Source organism: Schistocerca cancellata, chromosome 8 (assembly GCF_023864275.1).
Source record: "Schistocerca cancellata isolate TAMUIC-IGC-003103 chromosome 8, iqSchCanc2.1, whole genome shotgun sequence".
Taxonomy (NCBI): domain Eukaryota; kingdom Metazoa; phylum Arthropoda; class Insecta; order Orthoptera; family Acrididae; genus Schistocerca; species Schistocerca cancellata.
In genome coordinates, this window is record NC_064633.1 from 461,889,253 (window position 1) to 461,902,558 (window position 13,306).

Below are 13,306 nucleotides of genomic sequence, written 5' to 3' on the forward strand. Positions count from 1 at the left end.
AAGGTCAACAATGTGGATGAGGTTCTGGTTTGTCACTCGGACTTCCTGGACATTTGCCTCAAGGACTGCATGCTGACTAATCCAAAGCTCTTGCGAACAGTGTACAAGTTGCTCGATGTGTGTATGTCATTTCACGACTTCATGGAGGTAAGCTTTTTTTGTCAGAAAACTTGTCCTTATATAACTTGTACTAATGAATAAGAGAATTGAATTCAAATAGAAACAACTATTACCGTAGCTGTCAGTAAGTCTTAGATTTATGATCACATTGAACTGAAGGCAGGAACACCTTCTGTAGAGAAAGCAGATGCATACTGCAAGGACTCGAATTTTGTTATTCAGTATTTTTCTTAAGATCATGCGCATTTTATATTGTAGTTGTAGCATTAGAACTGTTTCATTTAATTGGCATTTATAGGAAAAAAAACTGACTGTGGAAATGAAATTCATCATAATTTCATACTTTTGGTAATGAGAAACTTCTGAAGAATGTAACAGTTACTATGTAGGAAAAAGGTTATCAAATCATTGAAGTCAGTAGAAGACTGAATGAGGTGAAATGAAGGAAGATGAATATTAAATTTTACACGAGCACACTCAAAGGACAAACAAAAGAGAGAGTATTATATGCTACAAGAAGGAAGGTGTTGGAAAGGTGTAAACTGTTTACATCTCCAGCATCATGGAGGTCATGACATGAAGTACAAGTCAGATTTCTTCAGGTAACTACCTGTAGCTGCGTAATTCACTTTCACATTTTACTTATAGAGTCTTTTTCTATCCAGTAACCTTTAGTCTGAAACACTAATCACCAAAGTATTCCTTGTAAGGAACATTCTTCTCATTCTTGCTTAATATAACAAATGTTTATACATGTACATCATATACAGCATCATTTTCAGCCCAAGTTAGCAACAAGATTTTCCAAGAATCATTGTGCTGTAGAAGGAAACCTGTTGTTTGAATATGACACCCTGGCATATTAATCTCTTAGCCCTTCTGTCAAGAATAGGTATAGTGTAGGCACTTCACCTCATTGTTACCCTAGTGCATTCATACTACAGTAATGGTGACAATCACAGAACTTGTTAACAGTACATGTGCTGTCAGTTTCCACAACAATTTGTTATAAAGTGTTTGCATGCTTAACTGAAAGGTAACGTGCTTGCCTGTCATGCAGTGGGCCCAGGTTTGATTCCCGGCCGGGTTGGAGATTTTCTCCGCTTGTGGATTGGGTGTTGTGTTGTCATCATCATCATCATCATCATCTTCATCATCATCATCAACACGCAAGTTGTCCAATGTGAAGTCCCCTGAAATAAGACTTGCAACCCATTAGCTGAACTTCCCCAGATGGGACCTTCCAACCTCCAATGCCACACGATCATTTCATTTTGTTATGAAGTGCACGAACTTTAGAACAGCATCACTGGTAAAAGAGAAGTTTTAACAGTGGAAGAAAAGTGAAAATGATTCAGAATCGAGAATGGAGTTAAAAAGGTTGGCGTGTTTCATCAATTTGGCATAGTAATTCCTTAATCAAAACAATTTTGAAGAACAAGGATAAAATTTTTACTGTGTTTGAACAAAATGGATCTAAAATTAAGTGGCTACAAAAATCTGAATGGAGCGATGTGGATGAAGTGCTGCTTAAGTGGTTTAAGCAACAGAGAAGCATCAGTGTACGTATTAGTGGACCTGTCCCTATGGTGAAAGCAGAAGAATTTGCCAAGAAATTAAAATATGAGGAATTTGTGGGCAGCAGTGGCTGGATTGACAGATTCAAGCAATATCATGGCAAAGTGAGCAGTGAAGCCAACAGTGTGAATACTGCAACAGTCCAACAATAGATGCAGACTGACATCTTTAATGCAGACGAGACTGGGATTTTCTTTAAATTTAAACCTGACAAAACTCTGAAATCCAAGGATTAAAAATGTGTTGGAGGCAAGTTATCTAAAGAACGAAAAGCAGTTCTGGTTTGTGCTAACGCAGATGGAACTGAGAAGAAAAAAATGCTCGTGATAGGTAAATCAATAAGTCTTAGGCCTTTTAAGTATGTAAAAAATCTACCAGTGCACTACAAGGGTGATAAAAGGTCCTGGATGATCGCCAAACTCTTTGAAGCTGAAATAAGGCATCGGGATTGGGAGCTTAGAAGTCAGGAAAGGAAGATGCTGGTTCTTGTTAACAACTGTTCAGCACATCCTGCACCCTCTGGTCTGGAGAATATTAAGCTTGTTTTTCTTCCTGCTAATACAATAAATGTACTGTAGCCCATGGGCCAAGGAATAATTAGGAATCTGAAATGCCACTACCATAAGCTCCTATTACTGAAAGTGGTACAATGCATTAAGGAAAAGCATCTGTTACACTGGTGGCTGTGATCAGATGCATTACCAAAGCTGGGAGCTGGTTCACAGCCTTAACCATCAGCAACTGTTTCTGTCATGCGAGAATCACAACTGGAGGAATAAATGCTGGCAAAACTGAAGAGACGTTCAATGACACTAATGATGTGCTGCTATCTGTGTTGCTGCCAGAAATCAGTCAGTGCAACTGTAAAATGTATGCAGCAGTAGATGACGACCTAGTTACCACAGAAGTGCAACAAAGATGAAATTGCAAATGAAGTAAAGAATCAGGGCCACAGTGACTATGAAGTGAGCAAGAGAGTTGAAAAGAAGAGGAAGAAGAAAGAAAGTGCCTATCCCTACTGTGAGGAAGAAGAAAGAAATAAAGTGCATATCCCTACTGTGATTGATGCTTTAGAAGCTGTTAGAGTTGCAAACATTTCCTATGGAACTAGGGCAGGGAGCAGGGAAATTGCAAATGAACTAATGAAAATGTGTATTGGGCAGTTAGACAGCAGAGTAAAATGGCTGATTACTCCACTCCTAAGTAAAGAAGTTTAGTGAGTACTCAACATATTGCTGTATATACTGTATTTATGTAAGCTTAAGAGTGAATACTGTACATAAAATAAAACAAGCCTAAATAAATTTGTTCTTTTCCATTAGCCACCACAATGGACTGAACGTATGAATTTGATTATGACCACACTTGTTTATAACAACATAATTTTCAAGTTCCTTTAAATGTTGTCATAGCCAGGTTCCACTGTATAAAAATTGGCTAGTTTATTGTTTCTGCATAGGCAGTCTTAAAATCTGGAAATTTGTAAACACAAATTAAGCAACTATCTTTCAAAAATTGTGATTGAATGCAATTTGTTTGTGAGAGCATCATGTTACACCTCGTATGAAATGCCGAACTGTCCACCAGAACATTTCGGAATGCAGCAGCATTAGGATTGTGATCTGTCATTTCAAAATATTGGTACTTGTGTTGGTCAGGATCCCACAACTGTTGTGAATATGAAATAAAGAACAGACATAATGTTCACTTGGCCAAGTAAGATTGAACAATCGCTTCAAATACTTGAGTAAGGAAATGGCCTTGTCTGCATAAAAATGAAGTATCTACACCGAGATGCAACCATATTTGGAGCACCACAGACTATCAGTATGGCAGCCATTGTTGTGGTGGGCAACAGAAATAGGTGCATCTACAGTGTTGTGATAAGTGACAAACTTGACACAGGAATGGTACAGCTTATTGTTCCAGATGAGTCCCTTTTCTGCCTACAGTGTCGCCATTGACATAGACATACACATATGGGAGGCTCCGAGAATGATCAAATGCTACCAGATTGTGTTTTTCGTAGTCGTATGGGCTCAGCACCTGGCGTGATAGTGTGTGTGCTATTAGGTGCGTTACATGGTATCTCTGATTTGCATAACCAGTAAGTTGGACAGTGGCCATTACATTTCTGAAGTGTTAAAACTGGTGGCTGTGTCCTGTCTTTGAGATTTTTTTTGATGCTGTCTTTCAGCAAGATGATGCAAAACCTCATTTTGCCCATGATGTCATGACCTACCTTGATATACAGGGGGCTAGACTGTGTCCTGGTCAGCGTGTTGAAAACAACTGGTCATTGTTTGTTGAGGACAAGTACACTAGCACTCATAAGCCACTACAACTGATGAACTGATTGATGAACTGTGACATAGAGCTGAAGCAGCATGGAATGTAAGGTACCTATATTTGTCATCCAAACTCAGTTCAACTTGATGCCCAACTGGGTTAGAGCCTTTGTTACTGCCAGTGCTGGCAGCTCCCTGAACTAAACATCACATCCTATGTACTTCCAAATTATCTACAAATTTAATCATGTATTCTTCTTACTGTTCCGTGGAGACACAGTAAGGAAAATTTTGTTATTTGCTGTGCTTCCTGATATCATTTTAATGGCCATTAGTGTACAAGGGGCTTCAAAAAGTAAGTTACACATTACTATAGCAGGTGAAGTAATTTCTATTGAATGCTGCAGCACACTTCAAAGTGACACACATGCATGGCATGATTTTTCAAGATAGTCGCACAGTCTCTCTATGTCGGAATGTTCAAACAGTTGTTAAATTCCTCAATGATAGAAATCTGCTCCTTCATCATGGGACCATTCAAAAAACTGCTATGTAAACATCCTCATTGTTGGAAAATCTTTTTCCCTCCCAGCTGTTCTTTCAGCTTGCCAAAAAGATGCAAATCATATGGTGCAAAATATGGACTTCCAGATCATCGCCATCCATGTCTGTGCTATCTTGGTCAAATTATTGGCATCATTTCGCTACAGCCAGACACAACATTGCAGTTGGTCGGTATATTGCCACAATTTCATCTTGAATCTGTGTGCAATGTAGTCATTTTGCCAACAAGAATCATAGTGTCACACATACTTCAACTTTGGATTGTTTTTCCAAATTCCACGCCATTTCACTCTTACATCTGTTACCCATACCACAGCAAATATGTTTTTGCAAGCAGCTTGGAATCTGTACTCCTCTTCTGACAATGTGCCACTTTTGTTACACAATGGTCTTAGTATGGGATGACATACATAACTTACTTTCTGAAGTTCCTATGTTCATATATACTTAAAGTCAGCCCTTTGTATAATTAAAATTGGTACATGAAATTTTTGATTTTTAAAAATTTACTTCATGAGGTCAGTGTGGGGGGTGGGGGTGGGAGGGGGGGGCGTGTATAATGCTGGGAGGCAGAGGAGTGAGACGACAGGCAAGGTACATAAGTTCATTGATATCCCTTTACTATAGTTCTTGTTTCAGTTTCATATTTACTGTCAGCAAAATGGAGAATGAGAAGTCGTGTGTGAAGGTTGTTGTATATTTACGAAACTTGCTAATTCTAGAACATTTTACTCCTGTTTTTACAGTGCACTGCGTGATATTATCCAGAATTGTTGGGTATTCAATTCAATCAAGTGACTAATTATGTCATATTTTAACTACTGCTGTTTTGTTGGTAGCTGCTTACTGCGAAACTTTATTGCCTAGTTTCAGTGTTTCTGAAATGCATTACATTATTGATCTTTTTGCTGCTTTTTGTTTTTGTGCCCAACGTTTTCATTTCATTTTTCCTACATGTCCCTTTGTGGCATCTTTCTCTTCCAGCAGCTCAGATAATGTCAGCAGTCCAGTGCTCCACAGAGTTACGCATACATATTCGTTCTTTTCATTCTGCTTCAAATGAATTGACAATCTGTTACTAGTCATGACAAGAAACTTGCAAAATGAAAGAAAGAAAAATGTGTGTGGGCCATTGAAGAGACTAAGGAGTGGGGTTATTATTCTCTCATTTAGGTTTTTGTTTGTAACAAGGAGTTGATGAGAAAATGCAAACTCAATAGTGATGATTATAAAGAGAAACTTTGTGTGTGTATATGCCTGTTCCTGTCACTGTGCAGAATATGGGTCGATACTACATGGAGGCGGAGCTGACTTCGATGATCGGGTCTGATGGGAGCTCTGACTCACTTTGTGAGGTATACTTTGCCAATGCCTTCTTGTACTGAATTATTTTTAAATTGCAGTTGCTTGTGGTACACCATTGTTTCTTAGCCACTAAGTTCAAATATTTGGTTTATTATGGTATTGGAAACATTTACGGAATGCATTTAGACAGATATTTTTAGATTTTCCATTTTATTTATTTTGCAGTTCCATGCCATTATTATTGGTTTTATGTTGTTGCGTGGTAAGCATGAAAAGAATGGATGGCTACAAGTAGTGGAGTGACAAATCCCCCAGGTTTCCTGCAGTCATTGTTGTAATGAGCTACAGCACTTCATAGCACTGTTTAGCCATTGGTAACTTTCTTGTTGCCCATGTTAGTTTCTTTTTTTTGTGTTCCTTACCTGTACTGGGTTATATTTTTTTCTGATTGTTAGTGGCTCCCTGATTAACTGTGTCAAATAACAAATGTACACACCATCAGATTTGTTGAAACAAATATTATGTATAATATGAATTATGATAGGCTGCTACACACCACATAGAAGAGGCATTGAGCAACAGATACACATATTTAACAGTAGACTAAGCTATCGGGCAAAGTCAGTCATCAGATTTAGAAAACAAACACACACACACACACACACACATACACACACACACACACAGAGAGAGAGAGAGAGAGAGAGAGAGAGAGAGCCACTGTCGTCTTTAGGCACAGAGGCCAGACTTCAGTGGTCTGTAGTGGGAGTACAGAAGAGGCATGGGGTGGGAAGGATAAGGGATACACCAGAGTGGGGCTGGGGAAAGATGCTGTAGTGCTCCCTGAAGGTGTGTGCTGGGACTAGGAGCGGTTAGGATGGTGGCGTGGTATGTACATGATTGGGAGGCTTTGCTGTATGTAGAGAGGGGATGGGGGGATGCAAAAAACAGTGAAAGGGCCATACAGGTACACAGGTGGAGGGAAGGGTCTATGATAGATGATGGTTGAGGCTGGAGTGGGAATAGTGAAGGCCATTCAATTTAGTCAGTTGTTGAAGAATTATCAACTCATTCATTTGTAGTTTTAGGTATTCGTTGAGTTATTCATTTATTCTTTTGAGTGAAACCAGTCCATGGGTGCAACAAAGTGGAAACAATCAATTTTGTCAGTTGTAGTTTTACTTATCTACAGGATAATTATTTATCCATTTCTTTCGAGTGAAAGCAGTCTGTGGAAACAGCTGAAGGAAAACACACAGTGCGGTCCAGCAGTTTCAGTTTTGAGTGGAAATGCTCAGTTCTGCCATAGATAAATTATTATCACTGACTGCATTCTGTTATTGCCTGTCAGCACTGTTGTTGCTGTTCTGATATTTACTTTCTATTTAGTGCCAATAGGTGGATTTTAGTTCAGTTTTTCACCCAGGTTTATGATCAGGCATGATCATTTATGTTCAGATCCAAATGCATAAATTCTCAGTTTCAGATCGAAATGCGCAAATTCTCAGTGGTGTGGGAATTGAAGAAATCATGACTTGGTAAAAATTGACCCTCAATTAAAGAAATTGAAAGAAAATTAAAAAAATGATGTTAAACATTTCTCGCAAAAAACACATTTGACAAGTAACCGTATATGCTTGGAAAGCGAACAATTAGAGGAAAAAAAACTGCGTCTTGCATACTTTCTGTTCATGTCACTTCAGCATTTACTGAAATAGAATGGGTGCAAACCAGTGGGAAGAGATAGACAGAGCTTCAGTAAATTTAATTAAAAAAGTAATTATTCATCGTTGTAGGAAAAGGTAGATTGCTATTTACTGTAAAGATGAAGCATTTAGTTGCAGGCAGGCGCAATTAAAAGACACTTGCACAAAACTTTCAGCCACAGCCTTCATCAGAAAAAGAAAAACACACACTGTTCATTCACACAAGCAAACACACGATTTCCGACTGGTCATGCATACATGTATGAAGGAACATTGCATTGTAATTCAGAATAATACAGGCACTGCAATATCGTAGTCATCTGCCAACACAAGGCAAGCGACTTTGAAGTAATATGTCTCCCCTGTACTGGAATATACATATGGATGTACGAGTACAGGTTATACACACATGGTTGATGACATATGGAAGTTTGGCTCTGGCCATGAATGTGCTCAGGTAGCCAAATGGTAAGGCAACTGCTTCTGATTAGCAGGAAATCTGGTTTCGAATCCTAGTCAGGCACAAATTTTCATTGTCGTTGCTCCATTATGTAGCTGATGGTAGTACATATTCGCAACTGTGAATAAATTTCGTGTATATCCACAATGTTTGTGTAGAAGTTGATGCCCTCCTCTCCCCCACCCTTTCTCTCTTACAATACAACACATTTCACCGTCACCAAGAGAACTGTTACAGTGTAAAAGATTAGTATTGTCAGAGGATTTTTGGAAGTGAAAACTGTCATGCAATCTTTTGAATTCTGTGAATGTTGAACTGGCTGTTTCTTTCAGACAGTTGTATGCAAAATTCATATTGATGTTATATAATAGTATTTTAGATTTGCTGAATGTCATCTTATCCAAGCAGTTTTTCACAAAATATTGCCACCTGCAATGATGAAGATATAATTCAGTTTTCATTTGTGCATTTCTTCATAAGACATGCTTGTGGGGTTTGCCCTTACTATGTCATTTGTTACAGACCAATGCTATAGTGACCTAATATAAAATCAGCTATAAGAAACTCAGTTTCTAGGTCTGTGAAGAAAAATTAACTGTTCTCACTATAAAAGAACTATTCGTCAGGGATTGCTTTCCTGCACTGTAACAAGTTTCATCAAAGATGTCTATAGCAAAGAGGTCATACACTATCATCAAGCTGATTTATTTTAATGAAACTTGACACAGCATAGTTTAAGCAGAGCTTAACAGAACAGTCTCTGGAATCCTATCCCTACCTTTCATCTAGTTATATGGATAAGTTTTCAGTTTAACAGTCAACTGATACTGTAGCTTCCAGATTCAAATTTGTGTGACTAATAAACAGAAGAATTGTCCTTTATGCAAAAATCAAAAGCTAATTCATACATTTAAATATGTTGGTATAGGCATTAAAATTGCTAATCTGTGTAGCCCCTCTGTCTGCATAAGACTCCCATTCTTAGCATTTAAGATTTTTCTGTAATATTGCACATTAATGAGTATAGAGAATAATATGTATGGGGTATTAGTATACACTATTTTATACACAGAATCCTTCCAGACATCTCTCTGTTCTCAGAAAAACAAAGTGGTTAATTGATCTGGTGGGGCTGGTTTGGTGACTTGATGTTAGTATCATGCTTGGTTGATTTGCATTTATGTTTTTAGTATGAAAGTGAATGGGTGCAATGCTTCTGTAGTATTAGTGTTAGCATTTCACCACTGTGCTAATCACAAAAGTAGGATTATTAGCCATTGCTATGAAAATTTGTTTTCCTACATATACAGTTATCAGTTACGGCATGTTTAGTAACTTTTTGATGTTTAAACCTTTAATTTCAATTTGTCACAATTTATTACTGCCAGAGGTTGTTACTATAAAACATTGTCTTTAGTGTCAGTTTCCATTTTATTTCTCATAGTGACAGCTGTCTTGTTTAGCAAGGTATTAAATGTAATTCCCTGAACAAAGAGTTTAACTCTTTGTCTGCAGTTAATTATGTAACTGTTCTCATCTGTGTGTAGATGGAATTATGATAGTAGATGCATGTAAGTTCTTTGAACCTAAATTTCATATGTGTGTAAGGAAGTCGTCGAAAATCGTGATTGATGACTTGCTTTTCAGGATTATTACACATTTTCACCAATCATGGGGACAGATTGGTGAAATTAATTTATTTTGAATTTCCTCTGTGACTAATGTTTGTGTTTCATAAAAATATGGTTTATTTTGTGTGCTAATGTATTATTGGAGATTATTATGTGCTATATAACTCTTTATTTTATGAAAGGTACAGCGTACTCACTCAATTTTCATCTCCATTTTAAAGTGGAATGGTTAATTGATAGATTAGTTGATCTCCTTGTGAACTGGTCAGTTCATTCTATGATTGGGACTTAAGTGAAATGATTTGAATTGATTGCTGGGTTCAAGATGCTGCGATTTGGCTGACACACCTCCTGATGCCATACACACATTCTCATGTGTGCACGTACATTCCTTCTCTCTCTCTCTCTCTCTCTCTCTCTCTCTCTCTCCCCTCCCCCTCCCTCCCTCCTCCCTCCTCCCCCTTCCCCTCCTCCCCCCCCCTCCCCCCCTCCACCCCTTGTCTCCTATGTCTTTCTCTTTATATATGTTTGGATGCTGGGGTGTTAATCAGTGAGATTTTATGAGTTTATTCTTACTCTGTAATAACTTAACTGCAATTCAAACAATTATAAAACCTAACGTGAGAGTCCTTCTCAAAGTACACTGTACGGAAGATAATGCTGGAGTCTAAAAAATGGTGAACTGCGATGTGCTTGCAAGCTAGGTAGTGTTACAAGTGTGTCTGGCTTTTGACAGAGTATACCTCATGTTCACACACATCTACACAATTAGACAGCAATGAACTAGTGTTCATTAGGAATCTGTTGGTCAGTTGCTGGTCTTTCATAGCCCACATTAGTGTGCATTATTTTCTTTGATGCACTTTTTTGAGAGTACCAATCAGTACTAAGGTATCCAGTTGTTGTTCACACCAGTTTTCCACTGCACACACTAATGTTACGTGCTGAGAATTTATCATGTGCAGATGTGCACAGGATGCTGCGATTGCTGCTGTCTTTAGAAAAAGTGTAAGGGGATTATTGTGCTGCTGACTATTTAATATCTAGTTTTGCATCATCATCATCATCATCATCATCATCACAGCCATTTGACATCTACTGCTAGAAAAAACGTTTCCACCAGACTTCTCGTTTCATTATGGTATTAGCTCATATGCAACCATGTCATTCTTCCATTTTTTCTAAAGTCATGCAACTTAATTTCTTTATTTCATATTCTCAGTCATTTTTAATCTTATGGAATGTATCGGTGAACTTCCTTGGTTCATCAACCTATGTACATGTCTTATGAATATAATAGAGGGAAACATTCCACGTGGGAAAAATATATCTAAAAAGAAAGATGATGAGACTTACCAAACAAAAGCGCTGGCAGGTCGATAGACACACAAACAAACACAAACACAAACATACACACAAAAAATGTGTGTGTGTATGTTTGTGTTTGTTTGTGTGTCTATCGACCTGCCAGCGCTTTTGTTTGGTAAGTCTCATCATCTTTCTTTTTAGATATATGTACATGTCTTATGTACATGTCTTATCCTACACTATACATTGATTTATAGGTGTGGAACCACTCTCTAAAACAGATGGATAAACAAAAATTTAAAGTGAAGTTGTATGAGATGAGAGGAGGAGGAAAACTCGTGAGGCTGTTATCAACCATCTTTTAAGTCACCATCTTCGATGCAGCTTGTAATTTTCAAATGGAATGGAGTCATGAGACGTATCAAGTAGATAGAGAATCAAATGTGAAAAAACAGTGGCGTCTTTCACTTGAGCATAACTTTATTCACTTTAGAGTTATTCTAAATTTTGTACAGATTGAGGTAAATACTGGTGATAACACGTAATATCTACAGGATGTGCTTAACATGTTGTCCAGCATGTTTTAAGGTGGTTGTTAACTGCTACACCCATTCCTCATTGTCTTCTGTTGTAGCATTTGCCCTGATCTATTTCTTCATTTTCCTGCCTCTCCTAGTAACATGTAAGATGAATCTTCATTGCTCACATACTTACTCTTAGTATTTGAATAGTTTTTGCACTAAAAATCTGTCTTACCAGCATAAGTTAAAATTGGCTGTAAACACTGACTGTAAACTTTCTCTTTCTAACACACTGTAAACATAGGTTTGAAAACTCTATTTATTTTACAAAAAAAAAAAAGCACTACAAATAATATTTACTCTTCCATTTCTTTCTTTGACTAATTGCCCAGTTGTTGTTCTTAACACAACCTCAACAGCTAGGTTGAAGCTCATTCTTCTGTCCATATTTGTTTGCAAAGAAATTTGTTTTTGGCTGGGTTCCACCTTCAGCAAAAGAAAAAATTGTTTGTTCAAGGTGGAACCTTCACTAAAAATTTAAAACCAAACAATGGAAGCTCCAGGTAGGTATATCAACAATATAGGAAAAGGTAAGACTGCTACTTACTGTAAAGAAGACACTTAACTTGCAGACAGGAACAATAAACAAAAAAATTCATATTGACAACTACTTGCGACTTCCTTGAAGGACTTACAGGATGGCATTTTCCTGCACTGATATTTTCTTCTTAAAATTAAAAAATAAACACCTTATTTCATTATTTAGCAATAAGCTAATTTCGCTCCCTTGAGTATTTTCAAGTTACATCACAATAAAAATCATTATGCATACAACATGTTATGATTTACACATCAATGTGAGGAAAAGTAACTTGTGATGTCATTCCTAATAAGAGGCTCTCACAGCTGTAGCAGGTGTAGGCACAGTGCATATGTTAAGTCCATGCATAAAATGGAAAAACGTGCAAGCAACATGTGTCAGCTTTGCCACTTTACCATCATACATCACACATTAAAATACATTAGTGTAACTAATGGAAACACACATTTTGGAGTTAACACCTTAAAATAAAAAATCTGCACAGTTTTCTTTCCAATGTGTTGTTAAACATTATTTTAGTCCACTTTCATACTTGCATTATAATGTTCTTTCTTTTAGTCATTGTTGAAGTTACCTGCAGTGAAGACACTGTACTGTCCCCACCTAAACAAAGGTGGCTTAGCTAAGTGCCATTAAAACAAATTCTTTTATTTTCATAGTTAAGGAACCTAAAGGCTTTGTCCATCACTGCTGAAAATAGTTTTCTTGGTATGGAATTTACTTGTCTAGCTCTTCCTTCAGTTATGAATTTTCTGCTATCTTAATGAAGTGCACTGGAAGCTGTAGCATTGTTGTATATGTTCTCCAATATTTTAACAAAGTTTGAATCAGTGCCTTGTTTCTCAATGGCTGTTAGTACAGGTTTTCTCAAAAATCTATGGATCCCAAGAGAAGTGGTGATTCATACTTTTATCACTGTTCTATAATTAATTCATGATTCAAATGGCCTGCTTGTAAAGCAACATTGTTCTTTTTCTTAATTCAAACTCAGTGTTTATGCCATACATCTAATGATTAACTTTAGTGGATGACTTTGTGTTTCAGAGAGGGGGATGATAGATGTACAGTTAGTTTTGTTCATTTCGTTTCTTGTCAAGCACAATAACTACAGTATTATTCCCTTCTTGGAGCACTGTCTGCCTCAGTAGATATTCTGTATAAATGTTTCTTTTGTATTATATTCCTCCAGTTTTAATAATTCACATAGCTGCACCATTTTCTCTA

General features: G+C 37.3%; 1 protein-coding gene across 2 annotated transcripts in view; it reads left to right on the forward strand.

Moving 5' to 3' along the window:
* The window catches only part of LOC126094946 (gamma-tubulin complex component 2-like), a 202,248-nt gene that overhangs the window by 170,189 nt on the left and 18,753 nt on the right, over positions 1 to 13,306 (forward strand). The window contains exons 13-14 of one of the 2 annotated variants that reach the window (XM_049909597.1): positions 4 to 147; positions 5,828 to 5,905. In XM_049909597.1, the coding sequence (XP_049765554.1) occupies positions 4 to 147; positions 5,828 to 5,905 (222 nt within the window). The remainder of the gene's footprint in view (positions 1 to 3; positions 148 to 5,827; positions 5,906 to 13,306) is intronic. The other variant, XM_049909598.1, reaches the window with a different exon arrangement.